Source organism: Mus musculus, chromosome 15 (genome assembly GCF_000001635.26).
Source record: "Mus musculus strain C57BL/6J chromosome 15, GRCm38.p6 C57BL/6J".
NCBI lineage: Eukaryota > Metazoa > Chordata > Mammalia > Rodentia > Muridae > Mus > Mus musculus.
Window position 1 is genome coordinate 47,716,338 of NC_000081.6, and position 24,760 is coordinate 47,741,097.

General features: G+C 33.9%; 1 protein-coding gene across 12 annotated transcripts in view; it reads right to left on the reverse strand.

Moving 5' to 3' along the window:
- Positions 1-24,760, reverse strand: part of Csmd3 (CUB and Sushi multiple domains 3) — a 1,211,921-nt gene that overhangs the window by 135,700 nt on the left and 1,051,461 nt on the right. For all 12 annotated transcript variants that reach the window (XR_001781523.2, XR_003951374.1, NM_001081391.2 and 9 more), the window contains 2 exons: positions 17,073-17,169; positions 15,589-15,693 (listed from right to left, as the gene is read on the reverse strand). Coding sequence is in view for 10 of the 12 variants with exons in the window: in NM_001081391.2 (NP_001074860.2) it covers positions 15,589-15,693; positions 17,073-17,169 (202 nt within the window). In the remaining 2 variants the exon portion in view is untranslated. The remainder of the gene's footprint in view (positions 1-15,588; positions 15,694-17,072; positions 17,170-24,760) is intronic.

Genomic DNA, 24,760 nt, shown 5'->3' on the forward strand with positions numbered 1-24,760 from the left:
CCCCCCCCAAAAAAAAACAAAAACAACAACAACAACAACAACAACAACAACAAAAACAGAACAAACAAACAAAAAAAAAAACAAAAAAAAAAACAAAAAAAAAAACCCAACCAACCAACCAAAAAACCAAAAAACGAAAATAAACTTCCCAGGACCAGATACCAGATGGGTTAAATGCAGAATTCTATCAGACCTTCAAATAAGACCTAATACCCATACTCTTAAAACTATTGTACAAAACAGAAACAGAAGGAACACTACCCAATTTGTTCTATGAAGCCACATTTACGTAGATACCAAAACCACATAAAGACCTAACAAAGAAATAGAACTTCAGACCAATTTCCCTTATAAACATTGATGCAAAAATATTCAATAAAATCCTTGCAAACCAAACCCAAGAATGCATCAAAATGATCATTCACTGCTGTGACAATTTTTAAGGACTCTGCATTGGTGTTCTAACTAGACTATTTCATTTTGAGGGTCTTTGAGAAAAGGTTGTCACAGAACTCTTCGTTGTCATCATTCTCAATTATAAGTCTGCAATCATCAATACCAATACAAAAGAAGCTTTCTTGCCCAAAACAGCATCAGAATGGACAATAGACATCTATCTACATGTACTCCAGCTACCTCTCTAGATACAAACCTTAACGTACACCATGGACCTAAACATGGTCTCCAGAGAAAGCATAGTCCTTCCATAGCAACACAGATCACACACATCAACATGATCTCTGGGTAAAACATAAACCACAGACCATGTTGATTTGAATTTCAGATGACCTTGTTAAGGAGTTTTCTGTCGTGAAAGTGTACTTCTTTGTAAATAAATAGACTTCATGTGGTACTTTAGAATTATGAAAATAAGGAAAATAAATTTACCATAAAATAAAACTATTTTAAATCCTTCAGCATTATACTGGCTCAAAATAAGAAGCATCTTTTTATCGAGGCAGTGAAAGTGTTGGTTGCTTTATGGTAAGAAAACCCTGGGAGCAAGAATGGTGTTGTTAATTTAAAATAAAACTAGAAGTGTCTATAAAGATATCAGAACAGGGTAAAACTGTAAAGTGTCTTCAAAATGGAGACAGTCAACAAGATGATCAGGAAAAAAAAGATAAAGTATAATTATTCTGTAACTGTTTTTAGGTTAAGGGATGAAATGTATTCATAAAGATTAACTATCCTTATTTCATGGGAAATATTCAGTGTTAATGGCAATTAAAATTAGAAATGACAAATGTTAGTAATGAAATTTGGGTGTGGAGTGTTTCTACATTGTATACTTTATGAGGCACTGGTGTGCAGAAGAAGTGACAACAAGAAAATTACTCTGAGTAAAAATATAATTAATCTTAAAATCTCTGTTTTTCTCAAATAATCAATTATGTAATTAGCTCAAGGGAAGAGAGAGTTTTTAATGATTGTAAAAGTAAGCTCATTAAAGCCTAATGCATTGAGTCTTAAGCAAATTGCTTCAGGACAGAAACAATCAAATAACTGTGCTGAGTCAAAACTTTGATGATAAGATATAGTCAAATAGATAAATTTCTGGGCATTTGTAGATTTGGGTAGTATTTTTGTAATTCTGGATATTTAGTCTAGCCCTATAATTATTGAAAAGGATAGACCTTCAAATAACCCTATTTTTTCCAAATTTTACAACAACTTTGTTATTGGCAGTCATCATGAATTATCATTGGTGTGAACCAGTGAAAATTGTATCCAGTATGTGAATTATACCTTGGTGTTCTTTGAAAATTGTACTGTTGGTTCTTGAAGACGTCTAAAGTCCCTCAAAGAACTTGTATATTTTATTTCATTGCTGTATATGTTTCCTCCTTGAAAAGGGTTTACATTATAAATTGAAAACATTAACCATTACACTAATTTGGAAATGATACAAAGGTCCCCAAAGAATTTTTGCATTACCAAATTTTAGGGTTTTTCTTATAAGGTTGAACTGCTTGGTTAGGTTTATTTCTAAATATTCTTGATGCTAATGTGAATAGGATAGTTTCTTGATCTCTTTCATAGCATATTTGTTGATTGCTATGCAAAAAGGCTTCCACTGTTTGCAAGTGGATTTTGTATTCTGCCAATTTGCTGAAATGTTGATCATTTCTAGTTTCCTAGTGGAGGTTCTGGGATGACTCACATATATATGCATATATGTGTCATGTATGTTATATATGTATCATATTATATATATGAGAGAGAATTACATCATATATAATCTCAATCATCTGCAAATAGAGATAATTTTTTACTTCTTTTTTTATGTGTATCCTTTATTTCTCTTCTCTGTTTCATTGTTTTAGCCAATGCTTCATATACTATACAGAGAGGAATAAGAACAGTGGCTATCCCTTCTCATTTCTGATTTTAATGGGATAGATTTTCAAATTTTCTCAAAGCCATGTATAGTGGTCCATACGTTTAATGTCAGCAGAATATAGTATCAGGCAGACCATGTATAAGTTCTGGGCCAGACTGGTCTACACGTGATTTTTCAGGACAGACAGATTTATAAAGTGAGACCCTGTGTTGAAAATAGAACAAAACAATTCCCCAAAAAGAAAATAAATTTATCCACTTTAGATAGTGACAAATGTGAATTTGTCATATATTGTCTTTATTAAATGTATGCCTGGAGAAGTTTGAAGAAATGATCTAAGTTTATTAAAATGACACAAATATTTATCCCAAATTATAAATTCAGATGTTCTATAAAAATCAAAGCAATTGAACAAGCAGGAAGTGATAAATCTTAAATGGAGAAGACTCCAAATAATTGATAACTTTATTGACATCCCATGAACTAAGTATATATTCTCTTTTAACAAATGTGTTAATCAAATATGTATAATTACAATAAGGAGTCCATTTCTTTTAAATAAAACAAGCAAGCATTTAAACAACAAAAAGCAAAAATTATAAATCCAAGAATTGATACCTATCATTTAGTTCTGTCAGAGAGAGAGAGAGAGAGAGAGAGAGAAACATCAGTACCTGTACCTGACCTAAGATAATTTAGTGAAGCCACATTTATCTCTATGAAAAGTTCAAAAATAGTCCCTACACAAAGAAGGATGTAGCTTATGCCATTGCATGGTAACCAAAGACATAAAATGTTAAAATAAATGTCAAGTCCTCTTAACTAACCCTATAATATTTCCATCTTGGAGAGAAAAAATATATAGTCCAAAAAAATTAGATTTATTTTCTATACATTTTGATATCAGGTCAATTTGTTTATGATTTCTTACATTCTACCAGTCTTCTTTATGATCTGTAATAGTTTTTATTCTTAAAAATAGATTATAGATAGATAGATAGATAGATAGATAGAGATAGATAGATAGATAGATAGATAGATGATAGATAGATATCAAACTAGGAAAGGGGATAACATTTGAGTTGTAAACAAAGAAAATATCCAATAAAAAGAGAAAAATAGATTTACATATATATATACACATATATGTATATCTATATATCATATCAAATTTTGAGAAAATATGGAGTAAATTTTAATTGAGAAGTTTGTACATATCAGCTCATGTTGTAACTGTAATTTTGAATACTTGTCAATTTGATTACTTGTAAAGTTATAAAATTTAAGGAAAATAAATTGAGCAGAATGATTAAAAGTCAGCCTACTACAAGATGAAATCTATATAGATTTATCTTAAATTATTACCTAAGATCTGGAAATGGAAAGTCCAACTCCCTAGGTGAATTACACAAACCATAGAAATATTGGAAGTGGTATATTATAAAATGAAAATCAAACACAAAGTCAGAATTCAAAGAAACGCCCTCTCTCATTAAGTGGATACAGGCCTCTTCTGATGACTTCACACTGATCTGATTTGCCAACATTTGATTTGCACATCACGGTGATGTCATGTGAGTCAGAGATTCTGACATTAACCAACAACCTCTGCATGCCTCTTTCTGTGCTATTCATGATTCAGTTTGTAAGTTGGTGGTGGTGGGGGGGTCTTTCAAAAATGCAAAACAGGTTACTCTGTAAGCAACCCTTCATTAGGCTTACTCTTTCTTTGTTACAGTGTATTTGCTGAGTCCTCAAGTTTTTAATTAAATATTCCAACATTTAAAAAACTATTTGGGAGCTGAAGAGAAAAGTTCAGCAGTTAAGAGCTGTTGCTACAGATCCAAAGTACCTGGGTTCAGTTCCTAGTACCACCTACATAGTGGTTTACAGGCATATATGACTCCAGTTCCACAATGTCTCACACCTTCTTCTGGCTTCTACAAGTGCCAGACACAAAAGTGATGCACGGACATACATGCAGACAAACTATCCATACACATATAATAAGATAATAAGTTATTACTATGTGAATTCCCATTGTATATGTTACCTTTCTAACAATAAATATTTTTGGTGGTTTTAGTACACATCAAATTTCAATAAACAACTTACATAGATACTCTCATTTTATTATAACAATCTTGGCAAAAACATTTAAACTAACTACAAAGCTATACTTCGAGGCCACTTGTTACCCACATCTATGATTTTATTCTATTTCTGCTCTGCAAACAGGAATTTTGGTTTGGTTTGGTTTGGTTTGGTTTGGTTTGGTTTGGTTTGGTTTGGTTTGGTTTGGTTTGCTTTGCTTTGCTTTGCTTTGCTTTGCTTTGCTTTGCTTTGCTTTGCTTTGTTTGTTTGTTTGTTTGTTTGTTTTAGCGAGTCCTCCATCACTAGAAATCATGAAGACAGAATTTCCACATCCTCTGAGTATTACTTTAAGTATGCAGAACATGATGAAATTAACAGAAAGGGCTAAGTAAAAATATAAGCGCTCATCCGAGTCCCAGCAGAACAGATGGAATTCTCTGACAGCAGTCCCTTGGAGATTCTAAGGGACTTCACAATGATTATAATGGAGTTATCTGAAAATTTTTGAGTAGCATAACTATATTAATTATGCTTAAACTATTTTATAATGGTTTATAAAAATGTCCCTTTTCACAATTAGTGCCCCCTGCATTAAATGTGCACTCAGTACATGCTCAGCAATGATTTTAACAGTTAATGAAGTATTTTACCTGTCAGAAATAAATATGGGCAGAGGAAAGCATAGAAAAAGACCACAAAGATTGATTAAAGATCAAGTATTCTGAAATAAAAATTTCTGATACTCTGTGTTACCTGCTAACTAATAATTTCCAGAGATTACTCCCTAAACTTCACTTTTTATATTTAGAATACATGCTTAGTAAATTCCCACTAATTCTTTTAAGATTATGAATATGTGTGAACGCATGCATGTGCATGTATGTGTGTGCGCATGCATGTGTATGTGTGTGTACCTGCATGTGAATGTGCATGTGTGTGTGTGTGTGTGTGTGTGTGTTTCAATGTGTGTATTTGTGCCTGCATCTGTGTGTGTGTGAGGATCTGGAGGTAAAATGATGACAGTAAAATAACAATATAATCTTCACTATGACATTACAATAATGATGACGAAGGTGGTAAACTGCACTGAAAAGATTCATCAATTTAGATGCTCACAGTTGGTCTTGGTATGGTTTAAATCCCTGATGCAATGTTAATGGAAAACACTTCCAGTGGCCTTATTAACATATAGAGTGATATACCTCTAAAATGTTGCTTAAAAACTATTAAAATAACATCAGTGGCTTCAACTACAATGTATGAAAAAATGAACTAAACTATTGGACATACATACTAAAATTTTCTTTTAAAATATGCTTTTATATAAATTGAATTCATAAGGACATAATTTTTATTAAAAGATCACAAAAGAATTAGCTTTGCTTTTAAAGAAATGTGAGACACTTACCTAGACATTTGTCTTAGAGTCTACAGGAATACCTCTATGAATTGTACAGCAGATTGTTTCAGCAGAAAGACTGCATGGTTTCTATTTCTCAATGGGATAATAAATATACTACTCATATTTCAAACTGATGTTTTAACCAGCTGTGTTCTACGCTCTCATCAGATGCTCATGTCTAGCTTACAGTTCATGTTCTCTCTTGTACAGTGATACATTTATCTCTTTATTAAGTAGTTACTCATCAAGCTCCTATATAGAGACCGAAAAAAAGGAATTTATTATTGTTTTTTTACATCTAGTGTTTTTAAAAGTAATTTACAGGCCTCAGTGAGAGAAGGCATATCTAACCCTTGTGAGACATTAGGCCCCAGAGTGGTGAGGTCTGGTGTGGTGTAGGGGTAGTTGGGGACATCCTCTTAGAGACGGGAGAAGGAATGGGATGAGGGATTGTCAGAGGATAGACAGGGAGGAGCATAATGATTGGACTGTTAAAAAAGCATTAAATATAAATAAATATAAAGTTTATATAAAATAGTATGTATGTATGTATGTATGTATGTATGTATGTATGTATGTATGTATGTATGTATATCCTGCCTTGGAGCTGAAGAGCGATCACTCAGCAATGAGGAGTGTTCCAAAGAACCTGTGTTCAATTTTCAGCACCCACAGGACAGCTCACAACAGTCTGTTAACTCTGGTTCCTGGGAATCGGTGCCCTCTTCTGGGCCTCCTAGAACCATACGTGCTCATAAGGCGCACAGACATACATTCACAGGAAACACCCATGCACATAAACTGGTCCCCTATGCAACTGCTTTATAGTGTGGTAACATGTTCCTTTAAATTAAAAAAAAAAAAAAGTATCTCTGAAAAAGAAAAGTAACTTACTGGAAACTAGCTCATTTGCTACAGTAGCTGGCTTGCTGAGAGATGCTTGGGTATGGGATGAAAATGCCATGGCACTTTCGGCCACTACCCAAAGCAATAAGCTCTCTGGGATAGTGTATACATTTTTGTCTGTTTTCTGACAGTCATTAATTGAGGATGTAAATGAGCATCACACTGTGCTGTTCTCTGTTGGAAATAAAACCATGGAACATATCCCCCAAAAGTCATTGAATACTCATTAAGAGAGATAATTTAAGGACTCTAATTAAAAATCATTATCTAACCATTAATAATTATTAAGATGACAGTACCTTGAAAATAGGAGACCTTTATATGCTCTCCTCTAATGCTGTATCATTCCAGTTATGCTAAAGATGATGTTTTCGAGGCAGTGGTTCCTCTTTGCCTTTTATTCTTTGTCTCTTTCCCTTTCAGGCTTCTAGTTTCTGCATTTTGTTCTGACTGGTCCTTTAAACACTCTCCTCTCTTGTCAGCAAGATGTATTCCTATATCACTTCTTATTCTATTTAGATGTCAAATCTTCCCTGACCACCACACCAGCCCCTTCCTTCTCCGGCCGTCATATTATTGACCTGTCAAAATGTCACTCTATTTTCTTCCCTGAAATACATTGTTTTCTGGAAGTCCACATTCATTATTTCTTTCTAATATACATGAATATTTTTATCTCTGTACATCTGTTCAGCAGTAGGATAAGTGGAACAAGAATATATATTGTGTCTTTTTTTCTCTAATGTTAATAACACAATCTTGAGTTTTCAGAATTTGCTGAGTGAATAACTAGGGTGGCATTGTAAGAATGTAAAGAAGGCTTATACTGTGGATCAGTGTGTCAATGTGCCATTACAAAACATGAAGACCTGTGTTCAATCCCTCAAATTTCATGGTGAAAGGACAGAATGTATTCCTCCAAATTTTCCCTAACCTCTATTCTGTCGAACCCATATATCCAAATGTACATAAACAAACATGCCAAAAAATAAATCCTTATTTATAAAAACATTAAGGGTTTTTTATTGTTGTTTGTTTTTTTAAAGAAAGACATAAAGGCTGCAGTATCTAAGATACAGAACAAGAAGCTCTGTGTTTGACCGGCTAGGTCAAGAATGCCAAGGCTTAGTTTGTGTAATAGAAGAAAGTCATTGAGCTAGAATGTGTCATAGTGGATTTCACCAAGAGAGAAGGACTGTGTAAGGATGTAACAGCAAAGCTAGAAAGTCTTAAAAAACTAAAACATAAACTATAACTCTGCTTAATTCAATTGGAAGAACACTACTAAAGCGCTACCAAAAAATGACACAGGAAATTAGTATCGGAGTAAGGAGTCTGAGAGTACAGTTTTTATTTAAAAGAATACAGGGACAGGGTGATGTGCAATTGTCAAATATCTACAGTTCCTGAAAATAGGAAGATATGAAAAAAATTCACTAGGCAAAAGGAGGGTGTATTTTGTCTACAGTAAATGGTGAGCATTGTACCAGAGGTCACCTTCCAAAGCTAAAATGCCAGGACCAAAGGAGAAATAGGACTGCAAGCAACTTTTAGAAAACTAACTTAGGTGCAAGCATTTGCTGTTTAAAGGGGGAAAAGCAGGATGATTTTTCTCTATGTAGTAATTGTGTTATCAGTAGTCATTTTTTTTCTCTTTACAAGTCATATGGGTAAAACCATTGCTTTATAAAAGTAATCTTAGCCAAAATTTTGATTCTCAAGACAGACCACCTGTCAGGTTTCCTAAAAATTCTACTATTTAAAATATTCCTTTAGAGATGTAGTAAAAGTCTGCTCTCTCAGAAAAAAAAATCTTTTTTTTTATAGAAAACCTCAAAGCCTTCTGCATCTGTTGCTAGTATTCATAGTGATATTATGAGATTCGTATTTCTCCATTGTGTTTCCTCCCTTATGTTACTGTGTGGGTAGAACATTCATTTCAGTGGTTGCCAAAAGTGAATTATCAAAGACATGTAGGGAAATAGGTATGTTCTCTGCAAATGCAAAAAGAATTATATAACTCTCATCCACACATAAGCACATAAGTTATTTTTCCAGGTGCCCAACTGCATAAAAATTCTGTTATGTGTATTATCTTAATTTAGTTCCTTTTTAAAAAGTAGTGTTTGAGGAGAAATGTAAATTATTACAGCCATTATGAAAACCATTATAGACATTCTTCAAAACACTGCAACTACAGCTACCATATGATGAAGCAGCTCTACAACTGTTATTAACCCAAAGAATGACAAAACACGTTAAGAAAGATGACGTATCTCCATTGCAGAACTCCTCGGAGAAGCCAAGTAAAACAGTCAACATAATTGTCAGGGAAAAAAAGGGGTACATATTCACAGGAGAACGTAGTTTTCCATTAAAAATTCCCTTATGGCCTGTAATTTGTGGCACTAGCAATGGAATTGAGGATATTACGTTAAGTATATTAAGTGAGACATAGTATGACAAACACAAGACGTCCTCATTCGTACATGGGAGCTAAAAGAATGGATGTAGTAGAAGTCGAAACTCTGAATATGTAAGAGGCAGGAAAGTGTTGTGGGAAGCTAAAGAGATGATAGCTAATGACTGGAGAAGCTGAGATGTGCAGGAGTAACTTGTAATACTTCACAGCTTGGGCAGTGAGGTATTAGTGATTGACAACAGTGAATTGTTGTCAAACATGTAGGTCAAAAATTTACCAATATTCCCAACAAATAAAAGAAAACATATTTTAAGTAGTAAGTGTGCTAATGACCCTAATTAGATTAATACATAGTATGCACATATACTGATATATCAGTGTTTCAATAAATATGAGCAATGATTCTGTGTTCATTTTCACATTTTTTTAAAAAAAAATCTGTGTTCTCATATATTAGTCTCTCCCTTTTCTTCCTTTTCCTCTGATAATCTTGTATATGATTTGATTAGTGTTAAAGTAAAAAACAAAAACCAAGAAGGGAAACTTTAATCTATACAATTGCCCAAAGGAGGGATTTGAAGGAGAAGAAAACACCATGACATATGTAAGCACCCAAAAGGCCAGAGACACAGTAAGAAAGTCCCGAGTACGAGGAAAAGCGTGTTGGACTCTGGACCAGCATCCAAAAGAAACAATAGTAGAGAAGAAACATGAAAAAAAATGTCTCCTTTCTGAATTAGGACTGAAAAAAAAACATGCCAATTTAATAGAACCCCATGGTGCATTTTTAGTAGTGTATCTAATTCAAAGCCTTTCCCAAACATGAAATTTAGAAACTTGCAAGTCTGGTTAATGTAATCTGTTTCAACACTAGACAGGTTTGTATATTAACACAAACTAGGTATTTGTCTATTTTTTTTAAAAAAATCTTGATAAAAATATATCCATAACCAAATTGTGTTACTTGAGAACAAGAATAGCTCCTCTGCTTGAGTAAAGTGCATTGTATGAAGTAATTCAGGTGAGCTCTCAGTGAGTAGGCAGGCAGCCTTCCTGTCACTCCAAGCAAAGGTCCCAAATCCAAACCATAGAGACAACAAGGATACTTCATCCCCTATCAGGTTTACTACTAAGCAGTTTTTCTAACTGGAGTCAAACTTCTGTTATTGCTTCTTGAAACTAAGTTTGTCCTTAACCAGAGTAACACTTAGTGACTCTAATTTGGTAAAGCTATACTTAATATTTAAATTATCTTGTTCCACTTACCACCATTCTAATAGAATAAGACTTGGTAGTTGACTACTACTATGCTGATGACAATATTGGATAGAAAACAGGAGTATCACCTGAAGAGTATTCCAGTGAGTTTCCAACTAATTAAAAGAACTCTAGGCTTCTGTTGGCGCCGATTAACTGCCTACAACTTAGGAGTGTGACCCCCCTTTGCTTCTTTCTTTTCCAGCCCTCTCTGCTACTTGTGACCACTTGTGCATGATCTATAACTTTTTCTTCAAAATCTATTGCATCATATGCTTGCACACTTCTATTTTAATCACTGGTGAAAATCAACACTGAGACCTGGAGTATTTTAATGAGACTACATCACCAAATATACTGTTTATTAAGGAATTTATTTAGTTTAACTAACAAGGTCATTATCTCCCAAAAAAGATATGATTTGATAAAATTATTATTTAATTATTTTTATGGGCTTTTTAATTACAGTGTTAGCATTAGCTGATATTTATAATTATATTTACTTTAATCCAGGAAGATTTTAGAGTTTTGCTCCAATTAAAAGGGAGCATTAAACTAATGCTTTCATGTTGCTGTGTGGATGAACAATAATACACTTCTTAAAATATTTGCTTATCATTTTCTTACTGGACACTAGTCTAAAATTTTTGAAATAATATTGAACACTGTTCTTAACATTATGCTAATGGATTCGCTTTCTTTTGATTTTTCTTCTGTTTTCTTTTTCTAATTATTTGTATTGTGAATCTGCTTGACCCCAAAGCATTCCTTTGAAAATATTTACTTTAGAATATATGGATTTAAATAAATCTATTGCCTTTGAAGAACTTTTAGGTCTGTAGAAAAGCCAATATTGTTAGAGTCATGCCTGATTTGTTCAAATGCTTACTGATAATAAGTTCTCTCTCACATTTTTGATTCTGATAGAGAATTTAATGTAGAAAATTCTGGCAGTTGTTAGTATCTCAGTCTATGACCATATTCCACACTATAAAGTTTCCATGCAACTAGAAAGGTGATTCTTTTACCTTCCAGTTCCCTGCAGCAGAAATCAGTGTCCTTCCCAGAGCTAGGCACTAAATTCTACTTTAGAAAGCAAATATGAGGATTTGAGACACTTAAATTATATCTATGATGATATATATATCTTTCTGCTGATAAAAGATATTGGCTTTTAAAGACTAAAATTATGATGTTTGAAGTCATTATTCATTCATTTCCCTTAAGGCCAGCAAAACATTTACTTATCTAAGAATCCAAATTCCATTATCAGCATCTATATTTTTATTAAGATCTAGATCAATTTCCCTTACTTGTGATAACTACTATTTTTTCAACATTAAAGATAGTACAAAATTATCTAAATAACCATTGAATACAAAAGATATTTTTAAACTTACTGTATACAAGTAATAATTTGTTTTGCATTAAATAATACATATTCGAGGTGCAAATGCTTAAAAAAGCTTCTTCAAGCTATTTATGAATATGATAATTCAATACTTTGTATTATATATGACTACAGAAATGGATGAAAGCTTTGAACTAGATAGGCCCCCTCCAATAAAGTGATAGGTAGTTATGCCTTCAACAGCAGCCTTAGTTACTACTGCTTCTTTTAACCTTATGTGCCGGGCCTCCTAAAATAGATGCAGTTCTCGTAGCATGAAATGCTCCACAGTTCTGTATGAACATGAAGTTTGTTCTGCTGAAAATATTCTTTCTTTCTTGTCTAACTTAAGCATCTAGCTAGTTTTTAAGACTATGCACAAATGTCACCTTGTCTTTGAAAAATTCTGTGAACTTTACACATGGAATTTACACATTTATTGTTCTGCGTATTCTACCACATTGATATCTACCATATATATCTATTACTGTGTAGATAGCAATGTGTTGTTTCTTAACCTTTCTGTCTCTTCTATTAGATTGATATTTTTTCAAAGGAGAATGTAGCATAAGTATCTTCACATACTCTGTGTTGAGCATTGTATCTCTCAAAAAAAAAGGTGTTCAAATTTTATACAAATTGAATGAATGAGTTTTCTTTACATATTTGTCATGTTTTTGTTTTTCACACACACATATATATATATAGTTCTTGAGCTTCATAAATGCAGTATAGTAACTCTAGCATTCGTTAACTAATGTTAGAATTTGAACCATTGTTGTCCTCCAAAAAATCCATATCAGAAAGGCTTAGATACTGGTACAGTTCTACTGGAAAGGAAGATACATTTCAGAGGTGAGAACCAGGTGAAGATATTATTTATCAGATACATGATCTTCAAGAAAATTTTGTGACCTCTGGCTTTTCCTCTTCTTTTCTCCATAACTATGAAGAGAAGGTTTTCTTCTACCATACATTTCATTTATTGACAGTCTAAAAGACAACAAATCTGCCCAATGGAGAACTAGAAACTTTAAAAGAGTATGCCAAAATAAAAGTCCTTTGTCATTAAGTTGATTATTAATTACCATTAAAGTAATAGAGAGCTACATGAAATAACTAGTCTTTACTAAGTACATGTGTATCACTTTGCTCTATCAACACATTCAGCATAAGTCACTGTGTTTTAGCAGTGGACTGAATGGCCTGAAATAATAGATGTTGAAGTGATAATACATAGAGTGGTACTGTCAAGAAGCAGACCTGTATAACAAAAATAAACTGTGCATAGAACTACAGTCTAGATTCTATCACAAACATCAACACAGGTGTTGTCATATTATTGTGGGTATTTTTCAATTACATATATTTGACACAATCTATATTTAAGGATTAGATTTCATCATTCATTTATTTAATCAACATATTGGTTTTGAGTACTTATCAAATATTAGGATCTTGACACATTATGGGACACTATAATATAAATAATATAAATGAACACAGCTATGTTGTATGTCCAACACTGTTTGCATGGAGTATGCATTCTAAAGTAAAAGGAATTAATCTCTCTTTATTCATAAAATATGCTAATTACATATATGATACATTTGATGTAGGATTACTAAAACATCTCATATATGTATGCAAGTAACAGGCCTAATCCCTTTTATGCAGCTTCTCTTGTTTTGTTCTTGTGTTTGTTTATTTAAATGTTTTTCCAACAATTGGATACCAATATATGGTTTCTATACAAAGAAAGCCACTTATTCTAATTCCAAACGAAAATTTCTACAACTTCATTATTTTCTTTGATCATCAGGTCCAGGTGCTAACATGGTTCGGGGATGTTGTAGAACTTGTGGAACATAGAACCTTGCTAGAGGAAATGTGTCACTGAAGTGTGCCTTGGAATTTATACTAGTCACTGTCTCTGAGTTAGCTCTTTCCTTCTATCTATTGCCATATGAGCTTAAGTTTTCACTAGCATGAAGCCACAGTGCCAGTTCTACCATGATGACTGACTGGAAAATAAAACATGGTACAAATAGATTGTTACTCCCTCATCCAACTTTTGCTACGTATTCTGACACAGCAATGAGAAAAGTGACTAATTCAAGTGACCTTTACCTTGATTTATAAATTCTCTCACAATAGGGGAAGCATTGTAACTGATACCAAGGAAATGTTGTAAATGAACTTAAGAAAACACAGTGAATAATTAAGCAAAAAATTGAAAACTGAACAAAATGGAAGAAGATACCTGAAACATTAAATCTCTGAAGGAAAAAAAAAGCCTGTAAACTCTTAATAGACCAATAAATAGCAAAGACATTGAAACAGTAATAAAAACAAATGAAGATATAGAAAAAGACTGTATAAGTGAATTGTCCAAAGTATTTAGTGACTTTACCCAGCAGTTATCAAACTATTCCACAAATGATATGGGAATGAACATTTCCAAATTCACTATTGATATCAGTATCATCTTGCCACTGAGCCACAAAAACACAATTTGAAAAAAAGTAGTTGAATAGTAAATACCATTGTTGACCAAGAAGGCAAAAAATATTCAATGTAACACTAATGGATAAATTTAACACATAGTTAAAAGAGCTATGCATGATAGCCAAATTATATTTATTATATAAATGTAAAGATGTTTTAGAACACATACCATTACATGTGACCTTTTTTATAAAATGAATAATAAAATATATGATCAATGGATGCAAAAAGTGTCAATATGTTTTTTTATTTAAAACTCAGTAAAATGGATGTGCAAGAAATTTAGTGCACTCAAATAAAAGCTGTATGTAAAAGTTATACCAAGGGTTTCATATGGGATAGGAGAAAACTAAATGCACTTAGTTCCTATAAAACCAGCAAGAAGGCAAAGAAGTGTGTCACTTGTATAAAAGGCCCACCAGAGCTATCATGGGATAGTGAAAAACAAAAGGCAGGGAAGAGGGTAAGGAAGTGAGTCACTTGTGATCAATATTCTGATATCAAATTCCTAGCTAGAGTAATTTGTGGTCACTTTCCTTTCATATGCAATGGCACAGAGGACCCTGTGGAACATATGCAGTTACCTAAACCAATCACATATGGACACATACTGCTTCTTCCACATACAGGTCACATTTAAAGCACTCACTTTTAAAGAATCAGTATAATCGTTGGTAGTGGTGCTAATGAGAATTTGGAGTGGAAATTGCTTACCAGCCAGTCTAAGATTTCACTATCACGAGAATATATTTTAAAACATTGATTCATATTCAATGGGTACTGGACACTTATAAATTTATTAGAGGGGTAAAAATCATGTTGCTTCTCCCAACATTAAAAATAATTGCATCTGCCAAAACACCCTCATTTTCTACACACAAGTTTTTTCAACTGAATTGATAGAATAATTTGAAATCTCAAACAACATTATATAAGACTGAATGTCTTGTCAGAGTTGATGTCATTTGTATAAAAAGAACCGTATTTTTGTTTATTGTTATTTTTGTTTTGCTCTGAAGGTTTTCTTTCTTATTTAAAATAGATTTTTTCCATACAATATATTTTGATTGTGGTTTCACTTCCTTCTATGTATCCTAGTTCTTCCTGAATTACTCTCACACTTGCTTCCCTAAGTTTTCTACATCTCCTTAGAAAACAAAAAGCATGTAAGGAATAATAATAAAACAAAAATAAGATAAATCAAAAACACACTGGAATATGACAAAACCTGTTTTAACCTTTTGGAGTTAATAAATGACCTTTACCTGTGTACTCAAGATGAAATCCTGCAGCAGAGACACTGATGTCTGATTGGAAGTTTAGGTATAAATTATTAGATGTACTATTGAGAAGATGCGGTATTGTTGTTCCTGAAAAGACAATTGACAAGTCAGGTCAAGGATCATGTGTAAAATACCACAGCACCAATAAAGAAATTAAGTCAACTCATAAGCAGCCAAGCCATTGTAACTAAAACTGTAAATTTCTCAAAAGGATTTGAGGAAATTTAGTAAAAATATTTCCCCCTTTATCCCATTTTATTTCGCTGACCCAGTCTCTGAGAGTGACTTATGAAATGATTTCAGATAATTTCCTAAAGCTAGAAACATAAAGTAAGAGTGAGGCCAAAAGCTGCTTGAGTGTCATGGAAATTGCAATATCATATGTGTGAATTAAAAATAACAATTATTTTACAATTTGCATGTGTTCTTTAGACCATTGTAATGCAAGACTTTGTATAGATTTAGAGCAGATATGCATTAATTCACATTTATTAATAAATTAAACCCATAATTCTTCACAAGGTTGAATACTTGATATTTATACTCTGATAGCAAAGCTGATGGTTAGCTTTCCAAAAAAGAGCCAGTTTTGAAATAATATTAGCTTCTTTCTCAGAAGATTTATTATAATGGGTTTCAGAACTTCGAAGCAAAGGAACCTTGTTCAACCCAACTATTAAATTTGAAAATATGAAATATCTGCCGGAACAAATTAATCCCTGCCTATTCATTCAGAAACTCTAAATATCTAACAGTTTCAAACAGCAAGCACTGAAAATAACTATGAATTCGGTTTTGAGATAAACTCCGAAGTCGATGTGTGTTCAGAGCTACATATATCTTCAGACTATTCATAGGGAATATTTCATAGGGGAAAATTCATAGGGAATGTTTACAGTTGCTTTGTACGGACGCCTATAAGATGTCCTGCTGAGTGCTTGGGGAAAATGGGGGAAATCACTTATAGACTGCATTTTGATACGGACGGAATTGTTCCCGATCTGACTGTTTTCCTTGATGTCATCCCTGCCAGCTAGGAAGTAAGAGGTAAACAGATGCCAGAATGTCCAGACCTGCCTTACAACTTAGAGCCTCATAGTAATTAAGAACTCTGATGCTGTTGTCTCTCCAGCTGGGTCCAGCTCTCCATCTAACCATAGCGGTACAAACTCTGGCAACGTATGATATGTGCTATATGTTAATGACACATATCACCTATACTACTTGTATAAAAGGATCATCACACACAGAAAAGAATTATGACATATTAGCAAACTATTACTAGAATGCTGGAAAGCTTCATCGAGCATGTACCACTCCTTTCAGTACGTTAAAACTTCTTGTATCTTAGGTCATAGTGTATGGTTCGTAATTAAACCTCAAAGAGTTTGTGGCAATTATTTTAATCCTTTTTCTATACCGCTGGTTATATTTTCATTTTCAATGAACTCTGGTTTCTTTTTTACCTGAATAACTTCCAAGTCTCGGTGCATTGTTGTCTCCCCCATCATAGAAGTCCAGAGAATCCCAGTTGTGCTCCGTAGCAAAGCTAACTACTTGTACCTATAAAATAACAGTTTGTGGTGAAAATTAATGCTTCTAAGCAGATATGCAGTCTAGAGGCACCCACTAGAAGACAGATCACAAGGTCAGACAACATCCCTGTTGATATAATAGATGGATCAACAAAAATTGTTTTGGGTTATTATATTACTGGTCTACATGAACTAATTTGTATGAGAGAAGCCTTATGGAGCAGCTGGCAGAGTGCATGATGGACATAATGTGGAAGTTGATGTCTCCATTTTAGAACATACTGTTACTAAATGCTTTGGCTTAATTTGCTAGGAATTCAAATTCATGTTCTAAATAACTAGCTAACATTAATGCTTTGGAGTACTAGACTTCTGTCAGTGGCTCAATTTTCTCTTTGCTTTACTGTAGGAAAATAAACAGATCTGTGGCTCACAAGCACAGAGGATTTGCAGTGCATTTTCAGTAGGCTTATTCTTGAACTCATTTCCATGTATAAAGCCATTCGATTTTTTTCTTTAATATTTACATTACTGTCAATATAGGCAGCCACGGGCAGTATTTTGTAATAGATTTGTATGGATCTTTCAAAGACTATTTTTATTAATGTAGTCAGAATAGAAGTCACCTTGAAGATCCCTCATGTGAGAAGGCAAATACCGGGCTATGATTCTGTGTCTATTAGATTTTATTTAAAGAAACAGACATGTGCTATTTTGTTGTACCTCACTTGGCACAGTATGAAGTTTCCAGGAACCCATGGAATTCACAACTGTGGATTCCATTCTGTTCTTTATAGACGGCTTTGTAGCTTTCAAGAAGGAAAGGGAGAATTTTATGAGAATGCATTCATTTTTACTAACTGGATTCTGTTATAAGTGTAGGTACTCATTTGCTACATAGTTATGACAATTCTGCTCATTAAACCGTTCTTTTCTGCAAAACAGCCCTCCATCACTCTCCTATTCAAGTAGATGCTGGCACTGCTGCTCCAGGGGTGAGTGGCACATGGCAGGAGATATCCTGCCTGCGTGATTGGCAGCTGATCTAATGTACTGTTCCAGAACCACAAGGATTAAAGCTCCAACCATTACTTTCTTAAACAATAATTCATTCCCAATTATTTTCCGAATTTTTCTTTTCTTCAGTCCAGTGTAAAAAAAAAAAAACATTATACTATGCTAAAAATACCTTGTAAAGATTCATGCAGGAGTTGACTTTTGATCTGAGCTTATGGTAATGAGAAGCTTCTACAGGAAGGAAATTATTAAGAGTGTGAAATGGTGGATGAATCAAACTATGATCTGGACTCAGTGAACTCTCAGTAATCCAATTTAGCCACAGTAGAGAGAATCTCTATGTAAGAGGAAAACTGAATGCATGGTTAGAAGCACAATAGAACACAGACAAGGAGTGATGCTTAGTGATAAATACAAGAAACACAAGTCAGGGTCACTGGGTTTGAAACTTCCTTATAACCTTTACTTAAACACGTCTAAGTGCCTAGAGATGCTGTCAATCTTGTGCTTCAAATTCATCACAAAAGTTATCGTGAAGAAATTGTCTAATTCACAGATTCCCTAACATTTAAGCTAAACAATGTGTATTAAAAGCTTAATGTGTAGTATAAATTGAAAGCTCAGAATCTTAGCTGAGAAAGATGAGGAGAGAAAAATGATTAAATACTAAACACTAGCAAAAATAATCATGCACTTGAAAGTATAATTATGCCTTCAGTTTTTCACTAAAGGATTGCGAATTGGAAGGGGGATATAATCAAGACTTCAAGTGCAGATCTGAATTGGTGGAGGAAACGAAAGTGGAAAGTGAAGCTCTCGACAGCTGAATTAGGTAGGATGCAGAAGTGGGACAGCAAAACTCTTGGTGTCACATGTGTTCACATGAGAGAAATCACTGGATTCCATGTGATGTAAACAAGAGACTGAGACTAGATATCAAGAACAATTTCTGTTTTCCCCTGAGTTATTCAGAGCATAGAAGCAGAAGAACAACATGTAAGCATCTCTAGGTGTGCCTGCTATGCTTAAAAGGGGAAGAACATTTGTTAAATTTTGGATTTGTCAGGGTATTTAAGGAGCAACAGATCTTAATACAAGGAGCTTATAAATATCACCTTATTTGTTGGGTTGGGATGCACCTTTAAGAAGTAACCAAATGGAAAATCGTAAGACATATGAAAAATGTACTGTAAAAAAGTATAAATGTAAATAAGAAAGCAAAGCATCCACAAAAGCCAAAACCAGATGGGTGTGGCCCAAAGCAAAGAAGTCTATGCTCTTATTCAATGTTGGGGAAAGCATAGCAAGAAATTCACAGAGACCTGGAATAGGAGAGGACTTATTGCTAATTTGATGTCTGTATAATGATACAAGATTTGGATACGAGGACTTATTGCTAATTTGATGTCTGTATAATGATACAAGATTTGGATACTCAATTAAATAGCTATTTATTTCATGGTGATAAAGTATTCACAAACATCTGATACTATTTGTGACTGAGAGTCTAAGAAATATAGCTTGATATGATATCACCATATTGAGTATAGAAGCATGAAATGGTCAGAAATACTAACAGGCACTGTTCTGGAATCTCTTATGCAAGTTAATGAGTGAGAAAGTACAAGGGCGGAAAGTCTAATAAGAAACAACAAAAGTATATGGTTTCATTTCAGCCTTGTGAGAAGTCTTGCAAAAAACTGGCCATCATGGCAGCAGGATAGGTTTGTGGTGGAGTATGCTAGATAGTTTGGGGTCAACTTCACATAAACTAAAGTTATATGGTAGGCTAGAATCTCAATTAAGACAATGTTTCCATAAGACTGGAGTGAAAGCAAGCCCATGGGGTATTTTCTTAACTAGCAATTGATGTGTGAGCATCCAACCCATTGTAGATAGAGCTATCTATAAGATGATGGTCCTGCGTCCACAATCTCCTCTGCATCAGCTCTTGCCTCCATGTCCCTGCACTGTTTGAATTACTGTCCTGACATCCTTTGATGGTGAGTAGTAATGTATAATCGTAAATCGAATAAACCTTTCATCCCATGTTACTTTTGGTTGTGTTTCATTGCAGGGATAGAAACCCTAACTTTATCCCTTTATTCTGGAATCACAGGAACTTAGGAGATTCATGTTGATAATAATTATGCAATCAGTAATTCTTCATGAGTTCATAAATAGTTCTTTTGTTAAATGCAGCTCCTAAGAAGCTGTCCCTGGGACATTCTGATAAAATAAAGAGGGAAAGAAATGAATCTATCATTTCTCACAAACATATCACATCATATTAATATAACAGGTTGATCTTTTTGTTGACATTTTCACAAACAACTCTCAATAATAAAATATTGGCTATTTTAGAATCTTTTCTGAGTTTTTCTACCAAAGCCTAGTTCATTTCAACTCAGAGCTGATATATTAATTATAATTCTTAATACATACATGTTTAGTTCCAAACCTCCCAAGTTAAATGTTTCTCAAACCTATATATTACTTATAGAACAATCAATAGTTACACTTAAATCATAAAAGATACACTAAGTATGATATGTCCAATAATAGAGTCCATATGGGGACTTATTTTTTAAGGTGATAAAGTACTTAAGAATCCAGTATACATATCATGCTATGAGATTTCTAAATACTCTGCTAAACTCAGATTCTGTTTTCTAGGTGGAATAAATAAATGTTGTGCTTTCTAAATAAAGATTTTATATTGGCATTGACATGTACATTTTTGAGGGTATTTGCTCAAGGAGAGGGATATACCACAATTTGTCTGTAGATATTTATTATGCACTTCTAACTCTCCAAATTAGTTCCAAATCCATTACTTGAGGAACTGTCCATTGACTTTTCTAGAAGTATTTACTGAGCTTGTAGTGCCATGTCCTGCGGTATGTGCCAGAACTATGTTGGCCGCTCATCTCAGGAACTTATAGACAATTAGCAGATGATAGGAAAATCTAATAGTGTTATAATAAAATATATAGGAGGAAATTTAACCTCTTATCTAGTTCATAGAAGGTTTATCACAGAAATATGTTTCATACAGAAATGAAAGCAAAGTTACAGCAAATAAGGAGAGATGTTGACTACTGTCAAAGACAAAAGAAATAATATTCACAGTATCCACAGGAAAATGGATGTCACACTGTTACAGCAATGGATGTTGTGAACACAATAAACTTTAAGAAATGGTACTGAGCACAGAGAAATGAGTACTTATGAGTGTTTAAAATGATGGGGAAATGCAGGTACCATGAGTAGGAATATGATAGTATGAGATTTAATTTTTAGAAGTGGTTGGTTGGTTGGTTGTTTTATTTTTTTTATTCATTTTGTTAGGAACAGACTAAAGAGAATATGTCTGGATCAAGGATAAGACCCACCTGATCTTTTGTGGTAGAAAACACAAATGGAAATAGAGACTTGTGAAAGACCATTTTGGAGCAGTTTGTTAGACACAAATGTAAGTCAGAATAAAATTCAAAATTTCTGGCTTGAAAACTAAATGTGGTTGGAGACATTGTCATGCAGAGAATGACTGAGAAAATAAACTGTATAGAGATTGGTGTATGCTGAGAGAGAGAGAGAGAGAGAGAGAGAGAGAGAGAGAGAGAGAGAGAGAGAAGAATGGAGAAATCATTTGCTGACAAAAATCCTAGAACTACTATTGGATAATTTAGCAATAAACTTAGCTGTAAAACCCATTGACTAGTGTAGATAGTATAAATCTGGTGTTATAGATGTGGGCGTCTTCTATTGAGACAAACACTATCATTAATTCTGTCCATCTTTCAAAATAAAGGAGGTTTTTTTTTTCATTTTGTCATTGTTGTCATTTGTTTTTCTTTTATTATCTGTTATTATCCAAGTCCTGCTTAGCTCCTAACAGTCACTAGGAGCATAGAAGTAAAGACTCTGAAAAGAAGATGACAGAAGCTGAAGTAAATAGGCCTCAGTACTTGAGAACATTAGTACCTGCATAAGGGGTTGACATTAAAGAGACAAGATTAAATATAGAAGCAGGTGATTCGGGTAAAGGAAAGGTCCTACGATCCAAGAAAACGTTGATGTCATGACTAAGATGGGGAGAAGTGTTTTGAGAGTGACAGGAGAATCTGTAATGTTAAACTGTGTTGTCTCAATGCACAGATCAGCAATGCAAAAGATTTAATCATGCAGGTGTTCATGGGAGAACAGCTTGATTAGAGCATTAGGTACTAAAGCCACACTGTAGAGTAACAAAAAAATAGGACAAGATAGTAGAGAAATAGCTGATAACATTTAAATAATCAAGGACGTCCTTTATAGCCTTATAAATGAATGAGCTAATGAAAGTTCTCTGTGATTCTCATTTCAGAGCACAACCAGAGGTATGTACAACCCTGAAGTCTTTGTTTAACCTATTTTCTTCAGAATGTCTATTTAGGAGAAAGGCAGACAAGAATCATGAGAGGAAGGAGGAAAGATGCCTTAAAGAGGGTATGGACATCACAAATGAATAGAAAGAGATTGGCTGTGGGGTAAAGGTTTAAGTATGAAATAGGGGAGAGGACAAAAAATGGGTAGGCTAACTAAAACTAAGAGTATATAAGAAAAAAAACTTTGTGAAAACCCACTCCTTTTTCAGCTAATTATATATGTATGTCTGACTATATATGAGAGCAAAGATGTTTTGCATTGAGAACAATACTGCTCCCCCAAAAAAACTTTATTATTAAACCAAAATTTCAGCACCAGCTATGGGACACCACCCTATAAATTGCTAGTTGTAGAAGCCCACTGCAGAAGCTCCTTCTAACACAAAAGGCCATTGTAAATGTGCTTGCTTAATCAAGGAACAAGATGATACAATCCTATATCTGCAGATACCACACTGGCTTATAGGACACAGAGACATCAATCTCAGGCTAACTAGAAAAATATCCTGCTGGATACCTTTCAGCCTTGTGGGGTTCTGGATGCAAAAAAATTCATTGTTTTATTCAACATTCTATGCTGAGTGCTGCAATACCAACCTGCCTGAATTTATGTATCCACTGCTGCAATATTGGCATGGTGGTCACTGGGTAGTCAACTGTTTCCTGGTAGAATTCCAGGTCTGTCCCTCAGAGGGAATTTGTGAATGATGTTGTGAAACTAGTCAAAAGCTCCAGGATAGGGAGGTCATTGGCCCTAGCGTGAACCTCTTTCGTGCTGTTTCACTCAATGCTCATGTTGTCAAATTGCCCGCTAAATAGGCAACTGATGCTCTCAACTGTGTTCAAAGAATCATGCTTTTTTCAATGGTTCCTATAGAGGTGCCACATATGAACAAAACGCTAAGAATAAGTGGCTATGAATGAGCAGGGACACTCAACTATAGATGTGACATCTATTTCAACCCTATCACCAGGGATTAGGGAACATTTTAAAAGCAGGAGTAGAAAGAATGTAAAAGTCAGAGGAAAGGGAAGAACTCTGTGGAATGAGGGAGACATTTAACTAACAGCAGCTGTAGTCCCTTACATGAGACCTATACAAGATCAAACCAGTCAAGATTCCAGTGTGGAAGAAGTTGTTCCGGAGGCTCCATCCCTATCTTAAAACTATTGAAAATTGATAGCTGCTAAGAAAATGAAAGTCAGTTTTCTTTAGGAGTGTGACTGCTGGTAGATTGCAGATGCTGTAGTAGATAATCCACACCCATAGATATCTTTAATATTTTTGTAATCATATTATTTACATATTTATCTCTACTTCTTCCTCTCCCTTTCACCTCCCCTCTCCCTCTCTCCTTGTTTGTGTGTGTGTGTGTATTTATGTGTGTGCATATGTTTATGTATGTATGTATGTGTGTGTGTGTGCTTAAACTTTGTTAGTGTCACAATGTACATGTGAAGGAGATTTACAGTAGCTGATTATCTCTTTCTTTTCTGTGAAAGAAGGAATCTAATCCAGATGATTAGGCTTGGCCGTGAGTACATTTACTTGTTCATCCATCTAGCAACCCCGAATTTAATAGTCTGAAATATACCATTTATTTTGTGCCATCAATTGTCATGTTTTAATGTTAATGTCTACTGTATGGGTCTTTTTTTTTTTTTTAGATTATCTTCACAATGCCCTATTCTGAAGACGTATTCTTAGGCAGCAGTGTTCAAAATCAATGCATTTAAGAGGTGATTGCATCTTGAGGGCTCTGACCTCTTCAATTGATTATACTACTTATGTGTTCATAAGTCATTGGCCTACTCAGAGATATGAAACTTTAGGAGATGGGTTCTCCTTGGAATAAGTTACTGGAAATGTGTCTGTGGAGAATTCATCTTTACCCTAGCCTTGCCAGTTTTTTGATGAAAATAATCTGGGCCAGAGAATACTCTATTGGATTTCTGATATACAAAACCCTTGAGCTCCTTATCTCAAGATTCTATTATGTGTAGTAAAAGAATTTGGTTTGTTTTTGTTATTGTCTTCTTGGAAGCTGGATTTTGCTGTGCTTTCAGGTAAAAATATTAACAGTAAACATATTTCTATTAAACTTTTGTCAATTCAACTATTTGCTGAAGTTTAAGAAATAATGTGCACCCTGCCATTACTGAAAATATTAA